General features: G+C 42.9%; 1 protein-coding gene across 4 annotated transcripts in view; it reads left to right on the plus strand.

The window, feature by feature from the left end:
• The window catches only part of fgfr3 (fibroblast growth factor receptor 3), a 76,367-nt gene that overhangs the window by 32,901 nt on the left and 21,465 nt on the right, over positions 1-22,001 (plus strand). For all 4 annotated transcript variants that reach the window (XM_015344380.2, XM_015344382.2, XM_015344383.2 and 1 more), the window contains exons 5-7: positions 9,953-10,125; positions 19,243-19,366; positions 20,088-20,278. In XM_015344380.2, the coding sequence (XP_015199866.1) occupies positions 9,953-10,125; positions 19,243-19,366; positions 20,088-20,278 (488 nt within the window). The remainder of the gene's footprint in view (positions 1-9,952; positions 10,126-19,242; positions 19,367-20,087; positions 20,279-22,001) is intronic.

A 22,001-nucleotide genomic window follows, 5' to 3' on the forward strand; every position in this document is an offset into this window, starting at 1 on the left:
AAGGTCCTTGGTCATATTTACCCTATTGGACTGGGAATTTTGAATCCCTGTTTTTTTTTACACGGATATCCAGTCACTTTCACGCTGTGGATCAGTGCAAAGATGGAAAGCAAATAATACTTTTTTTAACAGGAGCACACTCGGGCTAGAACTGTAGCCACTGGTTTAGAAAACAAGAACATAAGAAAGGTTACAGACAAGCTCATTTAACCTCTTTGGTAGTTAGTAGCTAAATGATCCAAGGATCTGTTCCAGCTGCTTCTTGAAAGAACAGAGGGTGTCACTTTCAACAGCATGGCTGGGTGTCTTGTTACACACTCCCACCACCCTCTGGGTAAAGAGATGCCTCCTGGTGTTAGTTTTAAATGCACCTCCACATCCGGTTGTGCATTCTGGTTTGTTAAATGACCACGGTGCTTATTGAACTCAGTGAGGGGTGACGAAGGAACGAAACCGGTCGTTGAGGTGTCCTTTGTTTATTCAGCGTTCACCTTCCACCTCAGTGGTTTTAATTCAGATATCTGGAGTGTTTATGGCCAGAGATACTCTGAGAGAAGGCAGTTCATGTTCTTAAGCCCTTGAATAACAGGCTTGCGTTAGACTGCGCACTTTGGACACTGAATAAATGGGGACTTCAGATAACTGAGCTCTGGTTGAGTCACTTTTACAGGTATTCCCAGTTACTCCCATGCAAATGGTTACCACTGTTTCATTATACATCTAATCCTTAACTCTCCCTCCCCTCAGAATGGCATAGGCCATGTCATCTGTATTTTTACTTTCAGTAGATGTAATTTATTTCAAACCAAAACAAAATCGTGTTTAGTTTTCGGGGATTTTTCTCTGTCTCTCGGAACAGATGTTTTGGGAATAGGGAATGAGAAGCTGAAGTGCTGGGAGGCGGGGGGGCGTATTGCGCTGAGAGTGGGGCGACAATCCCACTGAAAGCATGTGTGTGGGAAGCAGGCCGAAGGCGCTCCGGCTCGCGGGATGCGTAAGAGCAGGGGAGCGCTCAGCTCAGCGCTGACTGAGGCACGGCTTCTGGAGCTCCGGAGGCCCATGTTAAAGCAGTTGGCAGACATCATGCATGGGGGGTAGACAGATATAGAAACTGAGACGGCGTTTCGTGTTTCCAGTGTCCTGTCCTTTGCTCAAGACAGACTACATCGCAGTGTCCCCGTGTGCATTTAGACTGATCTGTGAACACTCCCTACACAGAAAGGCAGCTCGCCGCTCTGACACTGGTCCTGCACGTTTTGCGAAAGACGGTATTAAGGGATGGTCCTCTTACTGTTTCTGTCCCCGCGGATGCCAGACATCAAAACCTACTGATACTGATCTTTACATCTGAAACTGTCGTCAGGGTAGGTCAGATTAAAAGACTGAGAGCTTACAGAGGACTAAGCCATTGGATGGGCCTCATCGCAACAAATTAAATACCACTCACTGATCAATCGCATACTCTCCATATCCAGTGGTGTTTTCCTTCACATTTTGCCATTTCATTGTTGTTATGTTTCTTTTGTCTGAAACAGTACCTTTTAGCCTAGTACAGAGATATAATCCTAAATACAAGCTTGCCTCGTGACATTCATTTGCCCCTGTGTCACAGGGCAGTAGCATTTTAAAGAAGGGATTAGGAAAAACTTAAAACCTTTTGTGTGTAACGTCCACTAATCCACTCCTAATTAGTTTGGAGAAAAAAGGTCCTTTTCTAAGTAGGTTATGGGACATGTGACATTGAAGCCACAAAAAATGTGAGTAAAGTGCCTCCATTTCTCAAACTCTCAAAGGCTTCAGATGCCGTTAAAACGTTCCAATATCAGACAGCTGTTAGAAACCTCCTGTAAATCTGGTCACCTTTTTGATTTTGCTAATTGTAAATCTGTTGCTTTCAGCGAAGGGCAGATTTTAGAATGATAGCAAATCACGTTAGATAACTTGTCTACATTGAAAACTTAAGTTTAAAACTTTTGTCCGTTGCTTTGTGACACATAAGAAGTCATTTTTATTTTACACCTGCAGGGCATATAAATGTACTACTAAGATAAGATCACTTAAATGTTTCTTTGTAGCTGCTTCATGAAAATAAGCAGAGTGTCCATTCTTCTTTCAAAAAATTAAATTCTTTTTCACAATTTCTATCCCCCAAAAATTACAGTAGTTCACATACTTCAAAGTCCCTGATTCGTTTCCATCCTCAAAATATCTGGAATGCTAACGAGTTCTAATCTGTACCGCTCTGTACCTCCGTCGTGCACAGTTCTGTTTTTCCTGGCCGGGCTGCAAAACCCGAACGCAGCAGGTTCATTGACTGCACTGTTTGTACTGCGTCCCTGCAGACTGGACTGCGCTCCTTCAAAGAGCCCATGTAATCTCTAATTAAATCTGGCTGTGTACTCACAGGCGTCTGCTAGGCAAATTACACAATTACTTCTGATCCTGTCTGCTGCAAATCTTCATGGCAAGACCTAATCCCGAGCCAGTGTCCCAGTCCTGTTAATTATTCCTAATAAGAAATGGCTACAATTCCTTAACTGCAGCAGGCCATCTATGGGATGCAAATACCTCGGAATTATACGAAAACCTTCCGATTACAGAAACGCATTTGTTATCTTTCTGAATAACATGCAGTTGTAAGATAAATATATAATGTTCGTTTCGCTTTTCAACCAAATTGGGATTTTACTTGCAATACAGGCTCTTAGCTGACACATAGAAGGCAAGACCTCGTCTGGCCAGAGGGAAGTTTGTTCCCACACGAAGGGGCCAGTCTTTTCCGAGATCTCCTGAGAAAAGCCCCACACCGTGTTTATCCATTTAATCCTTGGCTGAAGACGGCAAGACGGAAAAACATTTTCAAAGCTGCGAAGCCGCCATCATATAAAAATTCCCAAATGCGAGTTAAGTGGCTGGTGACATGTTTCTGAATCTGGTTTCACAGCCTCTTTGGAGTCAACAGGAACCAAAGCAATCCCTTAGCACATGAACCTCCAAATGCTTAGAGTGGACCCTAAAAGCCTGGGGCTGTCTTGTCTCCCTGAGAAACATGGCCAGGAAAGGGTTTTGTGTGAAGACCACCGTAGGAGATCTTTGCGCCAACACGTGCAGTAAATCGTCTCTACCCGTTCTAGCTCTGCTGACATGACTTCAGTGCATGAGGGCGAAGAGGGAGGGCTGTTATTGCAGGAAGTTGTGAAATACCTTCTAGGTTTCGGCGGCAAGTGCGTTAAGCTGTCTGCCTCCGTTCGTTGTCTCTGTTTTCACACTTGGCGCGTTCTTGTTTTCACAGTGTAGTCTTCTAGACAAGAAGCCGATCCATCACGTTTACCTTACATGATGTACTGTAACGGCTTCAGGGTCTGCTGCTCGTCACCAGTCCAGGCACTTCAGGCTGACCGCTGTTTTATTCGAGCGGTGATGCACTGCGAGCAAAACCCCTGAGGTTCACGATTTCCAAAAGTTTCCTTTTACATCCATCCTTTCTGTCTTATTGAGGAAAGCAGACAAACATTATGGTAAAGGGTAAATTATAAGTACCACCACTTAAGGGCAATAAAAGAACTAGCAAGAGGCCATTCACCCATTCTGCTCGACAGAATAACGTTAGTGTTCGAGTGTAGTTAAATGATCCAAGGATCCCATCTTGTTTCAACAACAGGGCTTGCAGTGCAGCTTGTTCCAGACACCCACTATCCTTTGCGTAAAGGAGTGTCTGTCTTAATTGCACTCTTAATTTCCCCTTGTGTCCTCATTGTGAAGTGCGAAGTAGTCCATTGACTTAGTCAGTGCCTTTTGGGATTTTGAATACTTACATCAAGTCTTCTCATAATCTCTTGTGTTCCAGACTTCACAGCAGTGGTGTCTGTTGAAAAAACACTGCAGTGCGAGAAACTGAATAGTATGCAGAAGGCATTAGTGGAGAACAGCTATGGGCAGAGACATGTGTGCACCCAGATGACAATGGAAGTATTTTCTAAGGGAAGGCGCAGTAAACATGAGCAAGACATAATCAACCAGCACATTGCTTTGCTTTATTGCCTTCCATAAAGTTCCAGAAAGAAATGTCTTTCCCAACGAAGAAGGAATTTATGCATCATCCTGGCCTCTTGCTACAGGAGAGAATTGGGGTCAGCAGAGCCAAAGACATGCTCAGGGATGTTGCCTGTACAGTACCATGCCATTCATTACTCTGTGGCAGCTCCAATGAGAAAACACATACCTTGCAAACATACCATATTATTGTGACATGTTCTTCCATCTTTTAATCTCCCTCCTGGAACCCTGATAGGTTTAAACCAAATAGGTTTAAATGTAAGTTGGATTTCAAAGGGGCATTTTGCCCTCCCGATGAAGAGATCGAGAAGGCAAGAGTCAAAGTTATGTTTCCTCGATCCCTTTCACTCTCAGTCCCATCTTCACGTCACATGCAGACAGAAGAAATGGCTGGTGGCTGATTTTCCTTTTATGGTGACGGGCATGTAAATACCCAGCTCAGCCGTTTTCTACTGCCCTGCTGTGGAGTCCCCAGCGCTTTGAAGGCATTAAAGCACACTTCAGCAATTAACTCTGCAGACTGCAATTCTGCATTGCTGTCGTGTGTCTCAAGGAAAACAAATGATTCAAGACCCATAAAGCCCAACTCCCTGCCCCCGGCTTAATTTTCTTAATTATGCATGCAGAGCTAAAAGCCCCCTATATCACAGTACAACATAATAATAATAATAATAATAATAATAATAATAATAATAATAATAATAATAATAATAATAATAGCTTACACTTATATAGCACCTTTCTGGACTCTCCACTCAAAGCACTTTACAGGTAATGGGGACTCCCCTCCACCACCACCAACGTGCAGCATCCACCTGGATCACCTGGATAAGTTTAAACACATTTTGAATTATCCAAATAATCTTAAATGTAGGCAACAGAAGCCTGCTGAAATAGCACTGGTGCAGTTTCTAACACTGACATATATGAAACAATAGTTAGTCCTCACTCATTTCTCAGTCATGTCTGTCCAGTCAAGTTCAGCAAGGATGACATATGGTTCAGTCAGTGCTCATGATGATTGGGCAACCTTTAAACTTTAACCTTTAAGCCATATTCCTAGAGGAATGGAAGACGATCATGAAATAAAAGATAAAAAGAACTGAAAAGTGACAGACAGCGAGAATTGATACTTTATTGATCAATAATTTACTAACTTAATGTTATTTGACAGAAAAGACTACAAGGGGACCTGAAGCAAGTATTCTAAATCCTTAAAGGCACTGACAATGTCGAGCCAATGTACTTCATCCGCGTGCGTAGCAAAACACGGATCACAGGACACTGAGGGAAACTGTATGTATACGTGTGAGAAAAACAATAAATATTGTACAGTTGTACAGTTGAGTGAATGAAACGCAAAAAGAATCAGAATGAAAAAGTGTATGAGGGACACGCCAATCATCACACAACTAGTGTGAATAGATTTAACAGTTGGTAAGAAGCATGTCCAGGCACAGACTCAAATAAATCAGTAGTCCCATCCTAACAGTGAAGGATGAGTGAAGGCTGTCCAGGACTCAGCCGATTCTCTACCAACAGAAAAAGCTAACATTCAATAGTCTTTGCTATAAAAGCTTTAAAAATAAAAGCACACGTGCAATGAATTCCACATTAATTGATAAAAAATATATATTTAAGATGAAAGGTCTAAAATAAACAAATACATGTAAATAATCAATTACAAGTTTTTTAAAAAGCTGAAAAAACCCTGTGCTCTAATAAAAGTTAAACACAAAGGCAAAGAAGCCAAAAGTAAACTTTGGTTCAAAGAAACATGAAATCACATGGTTAACATTTAGAGTGTGTACTTCATACACACAACCGATTGAACACCAGTGGCAAAAAATGCCTGGTTGGTCACAGAAATTAACCCATAGCTGGCTCTCTATCGCTGGCTACAAGTATATAGAAATAAATGATCACCATCACCTCAGGTGAGTCAGGTTTCAGAAAAGCAAGCAGTCAAATGTTAAACCACGTCTGAAATGTTAAGTTAAAAAGCCCACTTGCACTCAGCAAGTAATTATGTGTGTTATGTAACCGATGTACTGTCTTAACAGCAGGAATGTAAATCAAAGTTTTTTCCTCAGGAACTGGAGCATGCTCTGATACCCTCTGTCTGTGCCCTTTCCTGTTCGTCGAGGATACAGAGCAATTAGCAGCTAATGAAATTAACGTCAGGTCCTACCTGTTACCCATGCTAGGTTATTGTAATTTGAGCAGTTACACACAGCTAGATTTTTTTTCCAAGTCCGGTGAGCAGGAAAATGTAACTTAATTAATCTATTTAGTTCCAACTTTCTTAAATAGAAGTTTCTTTTAATTCCGCTGGGCCAGGCTGGTTGCAGTTTGTATTATTATGTTAAATCCATCTTATTCCTCAGAGAAAGACTGGGGTGAGCTAAACAGCTAAACAGGGCCTTAAGCCATAAAGAGGCTGATTTTGACTGGCTCCTGTGTTCTGTGTTTTTCTTTTTTCAAACAAATCACTATTCAGGGCTGAAATCCGGCTTTCGGCCCATGACCACTGAGTCCTAGAGAGTCTTTCCATAAACAATCAACTCTCCCTCCTACCCTTGTATCACTCCCAGAGGGTTTTGCAAACAGCACGCATCAACTGAATGAGAGGCTCAGGGAACCTTTCAGGACACGTTTCTGACTCGAAGAAGGCCGGCATTCTCCGATGCTCGGCATCACGGTGACCTGTTGCAGGTCTGTTTCCTTCTGGCGCTGCCTCGGGGGCTGTGAAAATGAATTAGTTTTACACTTCTGCCCACATGCTGGGTGAGAAAGACATCACATGACAGGCGTGCTATTTATCAAGCCTGGCCACACTGTGTGAGTTCTCCTGTCCAGCTCCGCCCAGAAATAACACAAGACAACTTTATATGGGCTGCTGGTGCCGGCGGCCTGGGGGTGTTAGAAGATGCAGCACTTCACTGAAAGGAGGTTGGACAGAAGGCTTAGGGGAAGAATTCATTAACATAAAATTAAAACAAGGCCCCAGGGGGGACCTGCGTCTGATTGCGCTGACTGTAAAGCAACAAGTGAAGGTTAATTCCAGGCAGAAAAGTAGAAGAAGAAACACAATGCTAGTGGCACACACCTGAAGAAGTCTCAGCAGCCGAAATGTTGGATTTCTTCTGTCTACATCCCAGCGTGGACGTTTTCTATGATGGCGACTTTGCGGCCTTTAAATTTATCTGTAAATCTTTCCATCCCCTTTCTGCCTGCTTTACCCAATTCAGGGTCATGGGGGCGCCAAGGCCTATCCCAGCAAGCACCGGGGCGGAGGCAGGGTACGCCCTGGACGGGATGCCAGTCCATAGCAGGGCACACAAGACACAACACTCACACTCACACCACAGCCATTCTTCCCAGAAGCTATCAGGGGGAAAAAGCCTACCAGTATGGCTTTGGACTCTGAGGAAACCAGAGCACCCCGAGGAAACTCACACGAACATGGAGAAAACCTACAAACTCCACACAGAGAGCACCCCCAGGAATCAAATCCAGGTCTCCAAAGCCGAGAGCTAGTGCTGTCCTGCCTGTAAATTTAAAACAGTACGGCTTCCCGATTTGTGTTTTTGTTCTTCATCCTTTCTTTAGCGACCTGTATTATGTTCAAACAGACTCTGTTTCACCTGGAAGGAAGTCCGTACATATGGATACAGCACAGACACACAGGGTGCCAGCAGCAGAGTAAAAAAAAACATACTAAACCTACACAAACTTCCTGAAGAAACACAAAGCGCAATCCCTCACTTTTCTTGTCCGAAGGCTTGGTGCTCCGTGTTCTGATTGCCGCGGAAACGGGGCTCACGCAGGAGTTGCTAGGGAAATGCAGGATTGGGAAAGGAAGGGATGGGGCTGTCGGTAATCAAGAGAACAGGAAGGTGGGTAGGAATCTACAGCATTGAGTATAAAGGAATTCAGTTCAGGTGCGTGACCAATTTTTCACCAAGCAAGAGCTATCTGCACTGCGCCATTCACTGTGACTGTTTCTGTTTGTGCAGGCTTTGAAAAAGCTCCTCTATTTTTCTGAAGGGATTAATGTTTTTTTTTTGTCCTTTTAAATCCTTTGTTTTTCAGCCAGACTCGGTGTCAGAGCTCGCACGCCGCGTGAAGCCTTTAGCTAAGACGTGAAGTGACTCGGTGTGCTGGAAAGCGCTTGTTCACACAGACTTCTGGGCTTTTTTTTTTTGACCCACCTCTGCTCAGTGAGGTCCAGTGCGCGTTCCGTCCGCAGGCGGCACAGCTGTGGTGTTTCGGTGTTTCATCATGTTTGAAGCAGAAGTTTCCACAGCATCGTCTGGGCCTTTAATTTGTTGATTTCCACCCTTTATTTAACAGTATAAATAAGGGCTTGCCTGTTCCCCCTGAAAATTCATCCCATCCAAACATCAAGCAGAATTAAAAAAAAAACATTTTGCTGGAAGACCTCGGACTTCAGACAAGCCAGTTGTGTTTACCATACCTCTGAATAACAGACTAAACTGACTTATGTCAGTTCAGTGCGTTGTTCTACCAAGTTCCTGCATTTATACTGACTACATTACAAAACACTGAAACGTTGAATGTGCTCCGCCATTTCGCTTATTTGTTGCTTTTTTTCCTCTCAAATGTTGGGGTGTTTTGGATGTCGTCGATAGTTTTGAATGGAGCAGTGGTTAGCACTGCTGCCTCACAGTACTGGGACTGTGGGCTTGATTCTGGACTTGGGGTGTTGTCTGTGTGGTCTCCCCCGTTCATGTGGGTTTCATCCTATAGTCCAAAGTTATGCTAGTAGGCTAATTGGCTTCTGGGAAAATGATCCTGTGTTCCTTTGAATAATTAGGATAATTGAAAATAAGATGAAACTTGCATGGGATACTGGCTCATCACCACTTAAGACCTACAAACATTGCAACCTCCTTTCAAATTGACTTAACTTATTGCTGGTTGAAGTTTTATCGGTTTTGTAATTGCTTTTTTTTACGTGCTGTCAGTAGGGGAAAAAAGTGAAGAATAACATTTTGTCTTGCTTGTTGGAGCCAATCAATCTTCAGTCCATCAGTGAGAGCTCGCTGAAAACTTTTAATCTAACTAATATCCAGCCTCTGCGGACCAGTGAAACGAGCTCGTTCTTTTTTTATATAATTCTGTCTTCGTGTTTTATCTGGGGTCTTTTTTTAGATTTGTCTCAGCTCAACAGAAATTGCTTGCAAACTGCAGTTATCTGATTTGAATCCGATTTGCTGGTTTATTTTTCATAGTAGTTAAAACAAACATGCAGTTTCTGTGTTGGAGAATTCGGGGTACACTACAGTAGAGGAAGTCCACAGCCCAGGAGAAAAACAGACAGTTTTTTTACAGGGGAGGAGACACAGGCACTCAATTAGGTGATCAAATCACTGTTTCCAGCTTTTTTAGGCCTACTGCCATTGCTTAAATGCTGTAAATGCCCCTTTGTAAGCCACACACATTATTTTAAGTAAAGGTACATTAATATTTCATTCAAAATTCAGCAAAGTTGGCTCTCTTACTACTTGAAACCAATTTTAAATAAATAACAAATGATTGTCCTTAAAAGACAGGGACTCAGACCTTCTCTGTTTCGTGTTATGTCTGCATTGATCCAATTTCACCCATCTTCAAAACTGCACACGCAGACGATCGGGTCTCTTTATTTTTTTGTATGTTGTCCCACATTGCCAAATGGATTTCACGGCTCTTGGTGGTTCTTTTTGTCAAAGGCCCTAGGAGGCGGAGTCCTGTGGAAAACTTTGTTCAAATCCAGGTCAGAACCAGAAGCCCCGCGATATGGGGGTCCCCCTCGATGGTCAACATTCCATCTAAAAATCGCCCTCTCCTGCCCTCTGCGGTTTAACCCACCCCTGCTCTCGCTCCCCAGGGGAGGCCCCCTACTGGACGCGGCCCGACCGGATGGAGAAGAAGCTGCTGGCGGTCCCGGCGGCAAATACGGTGAAATTCCGCTGCGCCGCCGCCGGGAACCCCACCCCCACCATCCACTGGCTGAAGAACGGCAAGGAGTTCAGGGGCGAGCAGAGGATGGGGGGCATCAAGGTGAGAGGGCGTCTGCTGTCACTCACCCTGCTCCGTCACCACGGCTGTTTGGTTGTTAACATTTCATTCTCATTCAAAAGACATTCTTCCTCCATAGACTGGTTCCAATTCCATGTACTGCTTCCAGTTCCAGATTCTAGTTGCAGTTCTATATTCTGATTCTAGTTGCATTTGTTCTAGTTCCATGTTCTAGTTTTAGTTCTGCGACCCACACTTAAGTTTCATATGCTGGTTCTAGTTCCATATTCTAGTTGTAGTTCTAGGTTTTAGTTCCATATATGGTATTGGTGCTAGTTCCATATTCTAGTTTTAGATCTATATTCTAGTTTTAGGTCTGTATACTGGTTCTAGCTCCATATGCTGTACTATATGGTAGTTCCAGGCATTGGAGGGAACTGCTTCCTTCAAGAGCTAGTTCTTCCTCTATATTCTGCTGCTTGGTATCAGTCTGATCTCCTGTTTCAGACTGTGAACGATGACCGGGGTTAAACCGGAACTGGTGATTGCTGAAAAGAGGGGCTGAAAGATTAACTGGCAGACCGAGACTAGGAGAGAGGGCCTCCCAACAAATTCAGACCCACAGCACAGCTCCATCTCTCTTTGTACCGACAACACCAGACCATCATAACTCAGGAAAATAAACCTTGTGTAGTTGAGCCAGATTTATTGAGATCACCGACATACCTTAATGCAGCGTGAATGTGGGTGTTTGCCATCAACAGCCTGAAGTCACAGGTCTTCTAAATAGAAGAAACCTCCCAGTTTGAATCACAGCATGTCTTAGTGCAGACTGACAATTTCAAATCCCACATTGACAGCTTTAGAATATCCTTCTATATGAAAATGCAGTTGCCTGTCTTGGTAATATCATCTTGGTAATGTCCCTAAAGACACAATGAAACTCTAGATTGATTTTAGTGCTATTTTATTGTCCTCATACTTCTTTAAAAACATGCAGAAGCTAGGTTGAAAATGTCTTATAACATTGAATAGGAGTCAAAAAGCACACTTTTCAAAACGTGTTTTTCAGCCAAAATAAACGCGTTTTTTCAAACTTTGGAATCTGAATGTAACTGCTGGGCTCAGAAGAGCACACTGAGTCAGCTCTTAACCCCAGTGTGCTTCTTTTTAAAAAAAGGAGTTGTCGATTTCTATTATGTGTGTCACATAACGCTATGCAGTAAAATGTTCAACAGCACTATTGTTGTAACTGTTCACCGCAGTTTCTCTGACATGAATGACTTTTCTAGTGGTTGTATTTTGTGCTTTGGGAAAGCTTGCAGTGGTCAGTCACAGCTTAGCTTTGCTTTCTAGGCTTATTGATGTTTGTTTTTTTCAAACATTTGATAGAAAGATGTTAAAAAATTCTGTCTGTAAGTCTGTAATGTTTTGTCTATTGTTGTGCCTATGCTTGCAGTATATTTCAAAGGACAAGGAACACAAATGAAACCTTAAGGTTTCCTGTGAGTGGTGGAAAGTTAATTGCATGTTTACATGCCCCCCACACAGGCACTGTTTGAAGCCATTAGCATTCCCCGCTTGCCCGATGTTGACCTTGAGAAAGCGATGGCTGACCTTTGCCCCCGTGGCAGTCACGATGACAGACGAGCTAATGTGATTGGTGGACAAGGTCTGTGTCACTTCCAAAGGATTAGGGTCAATGCACAGACTGACAGGCTTGACTATCTTTGGACAAAACCTGTCATTACACACAATCTGCATAGCAGAGCTGAATGCCTGTCAGGGTGATAAGTTTATTTCAGCCTATGGATGGGCCGATGACAAATTCTGATGGCTGGACAATGCCTTTGCAAACTGCTCTCCTATAAAAATAGGCCTTTTAGAAGATACATTTTTCTATTTTAATGCATACAAAGATCTGTCACGGAACAATGTGATAATTACTCTGGTATCCTATATTGTAGTCATGCAACATTTTACAGTACCCTGGTTTTGGACAAGCAGTTGAAGCAAATTTGCGCCTCAAAACATTTCAGTTTTTATGAAGCCCCATTAAATGTTTACCTCATTAAATCCTTTGCACCATTAGATTCTGTATGGTTTATGCGGTTTCTTTAGATGTGGAAGGAAGTTAAAAGGAAGATTTAGGAGTTTTTTTAATAACGAACTAGTCTGAAATTTCAGGGTACTGGAAGTCAAACACAGATTTGCAAACTGTTCCTAACAGGCAGGGCTGGAGATTTTGCAGTGAGCTGTGAGCTGGAAAGTTTTGCTGAATGCTTTCTTGTTTTTAATAACTCATCAATAATTTCCAGGCAGTAATGGTGTCTAATACTTGCAGTAATTTTACTGCCTTTCAGCAGCTTACTGTTGTCTTCAGTATGGATTTCTGAACAGTGATGGGATGTGTCCCATTGCTATGAGGTGTTAGAGTATGTGTACAGTACCTCACTTATTAAGTAATGTTTCTTTTTTCTAATAAAGCAAAGCCAGCAAGGGTCTAATAAGATCTTCTTGTAAACACACTAGAGGCTAAGCTAAGAAGATCAAATTTTCCTTGCTCTTGCTTGGATGCAGAACATGTAGTTATGCGTCACTTGAATGTAGCTAAAAAACACATCTCCTTCGACAATGCTGCTCACCATGACTAGACAACAGGTGTGGAAGGAGCAGAGAGCATGCTCGGGGTTGGATTAAAGGGTGGACAAAAGTAATGCAGTTGCTTTATTGATATCCACGCAGCTGCAAAGCTAATGTTGCATTTAATTCCAGAAAATTCAATACAAGTAGAAATACATTTTTGGAACTATTTTAACAGCTACCATCTTTTTCCTTTTCACTCCCTGAAACTAGGTAGAGTGAATTTTCCAGGATCTTGGTGTGTCTGAAAAACAAATCTCTTGAGTCGTTTCATTTACTTGTTCCAAGTGAGTTTTGGACATTTCCAAAACATTCTTGAAGAATCTTTTTTTAGCTGAAAAATCTATTAATTGGCTCCCAATTAGTTTTAAAAAATACAGCCTGAACTAATGGAAGCTTTAAGATCATATCGATAAGCACCTGCAATGAGTGATATTGACTAAATTCCTTCTGAGAAATATCAAATAGGATGTTTGGATGGTGACACTTGATGTACACCTTTTGTAACTGGCTTTCAGATCCCATTGGCCTGAAACTCTGACTCCTTACAGAGGAGAAGGTTATTCACTGGCCAGACAGATGGAGGAATAGGGGAGTCCCATATGAGAATGGGGACAGGGGCAGGTGATGTGACTGAGCAAGATCAAACCCATCTTTTATAGTCCTCATATTTAGGAAGTCAGATGTCTCCATTTCCCCCCAGACCAAAGCAGCACTAGATGTCTTGCAGATAGGTGCAAGAGCCCTAGAATTCAACATAAGAGAAGTTGAAAGAGAGAAAGAGAGAAAGAGAAAAGAAAAGCTCAGAGTAAAAGATCTGGGCAGTGCAATGCGAGAAGACACTGTCTCCCAGTGTAGACAGCCTGGTTTTCAGCTGAGTGAGAAAGCTTGAATCAGGAGTCCTCAAATTAAGATTTGGACTACAGTTAGACAGTCAATCTTTAAAATGGTGTCTTGTTCTTGAGAAGGAGAACTTGCCACTCAAAACGTGAAGAGTCTGCTCAAAAGTTTCCCAGGGGCCAGTGGAGATTTGTGAGATTAATAAATGGGTCCCAGGTCTGGAACCTAGATTTTGCTAGATAGGAGTTCCTGATGAAACAGGTGAATCTATGCCATTCGCAGCATTCATACTGTCTGATTCATACTAGCAGTCAGTGTATTAACTGTTAAATCCAAATGGATTAAGCATCTTTAAACAGTCTTATGAAAGGGTACAATATACAGGGTGAAAATATTTCCTTCTTGTCTGATTCACTTGTAGTAGTGTGACTGGCAGATCCACAAGCACGGTAAAGAAAAGATACCCTTTTATAGGCAACGTCACTGGATTTCAGCCGAGAACTGGCACACAACCACCTTTTCACAGATTTCTTCATAACACAGATTTGTTTTTTAAGGTTTGTACCAGTCTCTTCTGAAGGAGTTGTATAACGTGTTTTGTTTTTTTAGTTTTTGCCCTGGTGCCTGTCCTGGAGTATATACTTAAATAAAACACACATCCAACCAAAGCATTTCGTGCTCTTTAATTTCTAGGTCTCTTTCACGACAAAATGTCTGTTTTTAATGAAAGAATATCCTGTGTGGTTAATTCAGTGGTAGACAGACCTGGACCCAGCAACAGGAAAACAGGCTTTTCAAAGGATCCACTTTTTGCACAGCAGTTTTAATGACCAAGTTTGACAAACCAAGACCTGATCAATTCCTTCTACTTCCTCTCCGTGAGTGAACTGAAACCTCTTTATTGCACAGGCTGCACACAGATTAATGAAGGGATAAATGGCAGTAGTGGCCCCAGCAATTTTAATAAGTCTGTGTTGTTAAATTAAGATAAAAAACTTGTTCTTTAACCAGCTCACCCTCTCCTTTTTTCCTCAAACCCCCAAAAGACATCTGTTCTCATGCTACTTGTCCCTAAAACCCCAGACTTGATTTTCAATCTGTATGACTTTATACAATAAGCTCATTAATGTTTTAATCCTGTTTGGAATCTGTAATATCGTGTGAAGCCTGTTTACACGTTAGGTAAACCCCGGGTAATTCAGCAAGTGGAATTATCCTTTTCAGATCTTAATACCCAGTGAAGCACGAGGACCTGCTCAACAGTCAGGTCTGGGGAGGGGCTGCAAGAAAAAATGGCAAAAAGGTTTTTGTGGGCCAATGCGCTGTTGCGTTTGGAAAGGACTGATAGAAGCTGAGCTGCAGTGTGAAATTCGCCTGGGTCCTGATCCGTGCGCCTTCTTCTAAGTGAATTGGCTGACATTGAAAGAAATAAAATAATTAATATCTGAGTAAATTCAAGCTTTGCAATATCTTCAGATAACCGAGCTGATGGCTGCATGTGTACTATCACATGTCAAGTGTGTGGAAACTTCACCTGCAGTGTCTTGCTTTGTAGGAATTCAGCTTTATTGCAGTGCATAAACCAGGCATTTTTGTGCAAAGTTTCTCATGTTGTTGAAATGCACAAAGGCACCCAAAAAGGTGCTGATGAGGGACTTTTCACTCACTGAGAGCGAAAGCTGTTATGCCAATAGAGCTTGCATCACATCGACATATATTGTCAAATATGGAGCTCGTGCCTCGCATCGCACCACAATTAGACAAATCTTTATCCCCTTCCAAAATAATTGTAATTAGCTCCATAATTTAGTAGGTTGTTACTGTACTGTGCACTACATTGACTCATTTTCTCATGCATGGTTTAGACCTGCATACTGTAACCATGCAACTGCTAGCAACACAAGACATAATATTTACACAGAGGTATTTCATTTTTCCATTTAGAAAAACTAAAAGGAAGGTGCACTGTGTCTTTCATATCATTGTATGTTCTTATGTCAAGCTATTAATGACTTGTGAATTATTGAACATAGAGTTAAACATTTTGCAACATTGGCAACACATTTAATGCACTGGCCTGTATTTTCATGTTCTGAACCATGTACATCTTTGTATGTTGTTTTCTGTAAGCTAAGAAGCTGAATCGGCTTTATAGTATGCAGTCACATTAGCACATTCATTGTGGCATGTTCATACTTAACTAAACATGCAGTTCATAAGGAGCTGTGCAAAACAGTCTGTACAGGCTTATTGTTTATAGGAAATGGCCATTCAAAACTGGACACCCTACTTTGTCTGCATAGCAGCTACAGTACAATTGCCCAGCGCAGTCCTGCTGCATTTAAGTTTCCCTGTCTTTTTGCTTGTTCTTGATTTGTTTGGCACTGCCAGGTTGACTGACTGTTATCCCAGCGGCCTCTGAGTCTCAGAGTTTGGTTCACTTGCATCTGTTTGTGCGGAGATTGCATGTCGTGTCTGCGTGGGCTTCCACCAGGTGGTCTGGTTTCCTCCCCCAAAGCAAGCTGTCTAGGTGTGATGAAGTGCTACTTTTCTCCTTGGTCCTGTCCTGTCTAGGAGGGAGAGTAGCCATGTGATCTCAGAAAAAGTGTTTTTGCCTCAGTCTACATTGTGGTGTGGCGTGAAAGCAATCACATTGTGTGACACTCTAGGTATCAGCTTCTCCAGGGCATCTTTCAAATATGAATCATTTACCACATAACTGTATCACAGGAGTTGTGCTTATTTGATGGCTGCAAGAGTTATTCAGTTTTTCAGCTCAGTTATTCAGGGTTGTAACCAGCGTTAAATTCTTCGAAAGCCCTCCATAAATGCAAACCATTTGATTATTTTCAAAGCAGCCTGTTGTTTTTCAGCAGTGGCTGAAGACTTTTGAAAGATTAAGAGATCACCCGAAGGAGTTGTTTCAGTGTAAATCAGAAATACAAAACTGAAACCGCCCAGCATTGTCCTATGTGTGCTCTGAGGGAAGCAGTGAAATTTCAGTACTGTGAGCTTTCAAATGTTTATTTTTTGATTCCGGATAGATATCAAAAAGGAAACGCAAATATTTCCTCTATTAAAAAGTCTGCTTGAGTTTCTGATTAAATATAACATCATATTCAAGCCAACCATGCATTATATTTAATTTCTTAGAATAAATTATCTACAGCTTTTAGATAAGATAAGATCACCTTATTAGCCCTACACAATTTCTTGGACTAGGAATTTGTCTTTTTGCATAACCCAGCTTGCTCTCCATGAGAAACACAGACAGGGAGAGAGAAGCTTGGGGTCAGAGCGCAGGGTCAGCCGTTAATACAGCACCCCTGGAGCAGTTGGGATTAAGGGCCTTGCTCAGGGGCCCAAAGAAGTAGGATATCTCTGCTGGCCACAGGATTTGAACCAGCAACCTTCCAGCCACAGCACCCGTCCTGAGCCACAAGGCCACTACACCACCCATGACCAAGAAGACAACCTTGTGCCTGTTGCTTGACAGGATAGGCACAGGCTTCCCAGCAAACCTGTATTAGAGATAGCGGTTAGGAAATGGATGGATTTTCCATAAGTACCACAAAAAAGTTTTCAGCATCTCAATACTCCCATCTATAGCTTTTCATTATCTTGAACCATGGGTGTTTCAGATTGGTAGACACATACCCATTGTAGAAAGTTTGAAAACATGTGGAAAGCTATCGGAATGTAGTGTAGTGTAACTTATCTTTCTTTTTCCTGACGGATGCAGACAAATAAGACGACACAAGTCAAAGTGTTTCCAGTCTCCAGTTTGTTGTTGTTTCTATGTCCCTCCAAAAATCTGCTTTGTCTGAAACAAAACAGCTTAGTTTGTAGTTATCTTATCACACACTGGGAACAGGTCTTATTGAAGAAGGGTTTACATATAGGATCAAGTCCTGGAAAAAATGCTTTCTGCTTTTCACAATTAATAAATGATCAAATAAGTTGTTTTTTTGTGCTGTGGACACACTAAATTGCAGCTGTGTTCATTTGAAAACCATATTTAAAATACCTTTTAATTGTAAATTGACTGAGCAATCAATTGATAGCTTTTTTGTGGCTATAATATATGTACAGAAATTGGACAGACAGTTACCCATACTTGTGTCTGAGATAACCTAGGCTGTCAGCTACCTGTGATCTAGTACAAAATCTCAACAGTTTATCCAAGTAGAACCTGTTCTGTGACCCCGTTCAAAGTGTCTCTCAGAGTGAATGAATTCCTCATGTAAATCCGGGCAAATAAACCCTTCCTCAGACTCCACAGTTTCGATTTGCACAAATCTGCCGTCATGTTTCAGGCAAGCCCTCCTGCAACCGTGAGTTAGCCAGAGCTTATTGGAAAATCTGTGCCAGTCTCATGAGCCATGAGGCCCCACACTGTCCTGCCACAGCCCCACAGAGAGTGGAGAAAGTCGAATGAATAGCCAGGCCTGTGAAGGACCTGTTTTCAGTCATCACACATCTGGTGCCTTGCTGCAAATAGCTTGTTTGCTGCCTTATTTGAAATTCTGTGACACATTCCAGGGAGCTTTAAACGAATCATTGGTAACTTAACATGATTTCATTTGCTGAGACAGACCGAAATCTAAAAGGCTGCGGGAAACCTGTGTGTACAGAACAATTGCTGTATAGTTCAGCTGAATGTTGGTGGAATGGAAACTCCAACCCAAGGAGTAATGAATAAAGTTCTCTCTCATGATTATATTCAAAGTCTGATACACCAGAGTCTTTTCAGCATAGTCTCTTGCTTCTATTAGTATAGACAAACTCTGTCATCTTAATTATTCAAGGTATATTCCCAATGGAAAGATGCTAAATGGGCGACATTTTTTCAAATTAAATTAGTACCCAGATACAACATGTTCAGCACAGCAACATCAGAGAGGGTTTTTTGTCCTGGTTGAAATAAATTCAGAAGGGTGAAGTTTATGATTCCTTACAGAGGGACTGTTACCTCCTCTCGCACTTTGTGTTCCTAGTGCTTGGGGGTTTCTATAGCTGAAAACAGTATTGCCAGGCCTTTTGATTGTCAGGATCTGACCCTGCTGAATTTGTCCCCCCATATGTCAGAGCCAGCGGCTCTTTCTGTTTTGAAGTCGTTTATTTCCTTGGTTTGGGGTTCTGATCCTGTTGGAGTGTCTTGAAGTCAGTTCTTGGTGCTTGGCGGACCATCATTCCATCTGGACTTGAACCATTGGTCTTCATCACCTGGATATATCACACCTTCATCGAAGAGTTTAACGGTGCCGCTACAACCTGGTCAGCTGCAGCTTTTCAGATCAAGCAGTTAATATCTGTCACCTAGGCCTCTGTTATCACTGCTTAGATACAAGGTTAGATAAATAGAAAATTGCTAATCCCATTTGAATCCCATTTCCTGCACTAAAGACGCTCTGTACAAGGCATTATTTAGCCCCTACTTAGCTTATTCAAAGGAAAAAGCATTTGCTTGATCTTGCTTTGCACGTGTTGTTTTTCTTTTCTTTGGAAAGCCACTAGGGTTGTATCTGTGAACCTGTTTTTTGTGCCGAGCTGGGAAGATGGAAAAACGGATCCCCAGCCACTTCGTGTCTGCGCCACCAGCAGAAAGCACCGCCGCCCCCACGGCGCTAAGGTGTTTTATTCTGACGTCCTGTTTTCTGTCCCAATCCCTGGCAGCTGAGGCATCAGCAGTGGAGTCTGGTGATGGAGAGCGCGGTGCCGTCCGACCGAGGGAACTACACCTGCGTGGTGGAAAACAAGTACGGCACCATCACCCACACTTACCAGCTGGACGTCCTAGGTGAGGCGGCGCCACTTGGTGCTGTTTGTCCTGCGTCGGTGCGGTCAGACACTGAGAGGGCCCCGGCAGAGAGCGCAGCAGCACAGCTGCTCGCGGGCTCTGATGCTCTTGCCCTGTCAGGAGTGTGTCAGCCTCCACGCCGAGCCAGGCGGTGTGCCGAGGCGGAACGACTGCTGCACCCCAGTCGCCGTGCTGGTTACTTAAGCACCTCGGTTGCCGGAGTGACTGGCTGGGGGCCACACTACCTAGGAGACTAATCCCGTCGGCCCTCAGAAGCTTGGCAGAGCTTAACCACAGCAGTGCCCGAGATCAAGAAGCCTCTGGCTTGGATAATTCACCCCTGATTGATTCTCTAAAAGCTGAGTCTATACGCTGTCTCCTGTTGTCCATGTCCACTTCATCAAGGCAATGAAGGATTTGTAACGAGTCAGTCTCGTCTGAACCACAGCAGCTGCCCAGCATCCCTATAGCCTCAGCTCTTTGAGAAATACATGCCTTCTTGACACTCCTGCCGAAGCCTCCCAAACGAAATTGGACCGGTAACAAACACTGACAAACCTGCTTATTTCAGCGCTGCAAAGATGATTCAGGTGATCAGCTCATTTCACACTGGCAGCTGTTGGCTCAGGCTGCCTGGGATTGCAATGTGGGCGAACGGGGGATAAACTGACATCGTGCTTTTTCTCTCCCGCTCCCTCTCTCCTGTCGCGCCCACACGCAGAGCGCTCGCCCCACCGGCCGATCCTGCAGGCCGGCTTGCCCGCCAACCAGACTGTCGTGGTGGGCAGCGATGTGGAGTTCCATTGCAAAGTCTACAGTGACGCGCAGCCTCACATTCAGTGGCTCAAACACATTGAGGTCAATGGCAGCAGATACGGCCCTGATGGGGTGCCGTATGTCAGCATACTCAAGGTAAGCGAGAACCGTGGACTGAGTGCCAGGGCAGTGGGGTGGGGCAGTCCGGAGCAATGTGAGGGGGGTTTTAGCTATGGCCACCAGGAACCAAATGACAGAAACTGCCTTGCAGTCGCTGTCCTGATTGTTCCTGAACCTTTTACATTCTCAGAGCCTCTCTCTTTGATCGTGTCTGATCCTGTGGGCTCCTCTGGTCAGAGGAGGCCCACACCTCCTGAGTGCAAAACATGAACAGAAACACTACTCCCCAGGGAGGAGAACCTGATCCCAGCGCAACACTGAATTTGTTGCTTTGTTTGCAGATAACTGTTACTCCAGTTATGTGTACAGGATGTTTGGAGAAAATTAATGTAACTACAGAACTGCCATGGAAGGGGAAATGTTGGACAGGATCAGCTGGTTTGGCAGCCAAAAGGCTCTAATAATCAGAAACACCTGGGTCAATGTTAACGTGTGTCTTGATTTTGTTAAGAAACGGAGCAGGGCTCAAAAACTGTCTCAATTATATTGGAAGTCCATGCGAGAACTCTTGTATAAGGAGCACTTATACAAGGATTGTAAGAGAATGGAACAAGCTACCCAGCCATGTTGTTGATGCCAATACTGTTCTTTAAGAAAAGGGGCTGGATCAGATCCTTGGATCAGTTAGCTACTTTTAAATTATCTTAATGGGCCAAATGTCCGCCTCTTGATTGTAACTTGTCCCTATGTTCTTATATTATTATCCAAGTAAGGCTGCCCAGCGTTTCAATGAATTCTTACTTTCATTCACCATGTCCTCTTATTTTAAAATAGTAAGGCCATGCTAGTTTCTTTTAGTGACCTACCAAAGGTACTAAAAAGGCCTGAGCAAAGCACCAAAAGGCCTGTATGTTCCCAAAGTTTATGCTTGGAAACTAACTTTGAAAATTAATTAAATCCCATGTTTGGACACTCAGCCAAAGAGGACTAAATCAATGCCTGCGGCTGTGGAGATCTGAAAAGCAAATCCAAAGATTTCCCCTTTAAGCTGATAAGGGCAGGCTTTTAACACGGAATCTCAGAAGACAATGGAGATCAGGCGCTAAGGATGTCGACAGGATCCACAGAGGAATGCGCTCGGTGTGCCAGAGGAGGATTTTCCAGAAGCAGGGCTCATTCCAGTGCAAACAGTGATGTCACTGGATTCTAACACTGCCTTCAGAGCAAACCCCCTGCTGAAAACAGAGGAGTGATCCTGCTGTTGCATCATTCCTATTCAGAATGCCAGGATTTCTTTCATTCTTGCTAAATCATTAATTACCATTGCATTGTTACAAACGTACATAATGCCTGTCTACAATTTGTGTGTATTTGCAGTTGTTTATAACAGTGACATGCTACTATTAACGTCTATGTACCCGTGATTGCTTAATCCAAACTCTCATCTGCTTTCACCATGACCCTGCAAATCTTTTATACACACAATCAGAAAGTAACATCCGGAGACTTTAAGTATACAGCTCCTAAAATGTTAATTTATATATTTTCAAACATTAAAACGAGGTAATTTAACTATTCGTATTTTGTACTGCAGGATCCGTACCTTTCATAATAAACTTGTTGCCCGCCGTTTGGGACTGCTCATTTCAGTTGAGTTGGAAAAGGCCGTTGGGAGAAATCACAAGACTTTTCACCATTTACAAACCAGGACAACTGCAGTTAAATTCTTTCGCGTGGGATGGACTTCAACTAAAAATCA

The sequence above is a fragment of the Lepisosteus oculatus genome, chromosome 1 (assembly GCF_040954835.1).
Source record: "Lepisosteus oculatus isolate fLepOcu1 chromosome 1, fLepOcu1.hap2, whole genome shotgun sequence".
In the NCBI taxonomy this organism is placed as follows: Eukaryota; Metazoa; Chordata; class Actinopteri; order Semionotiformes; family Lepisosteidae; genus Lepisosteus; species Lepisosteus oculatus.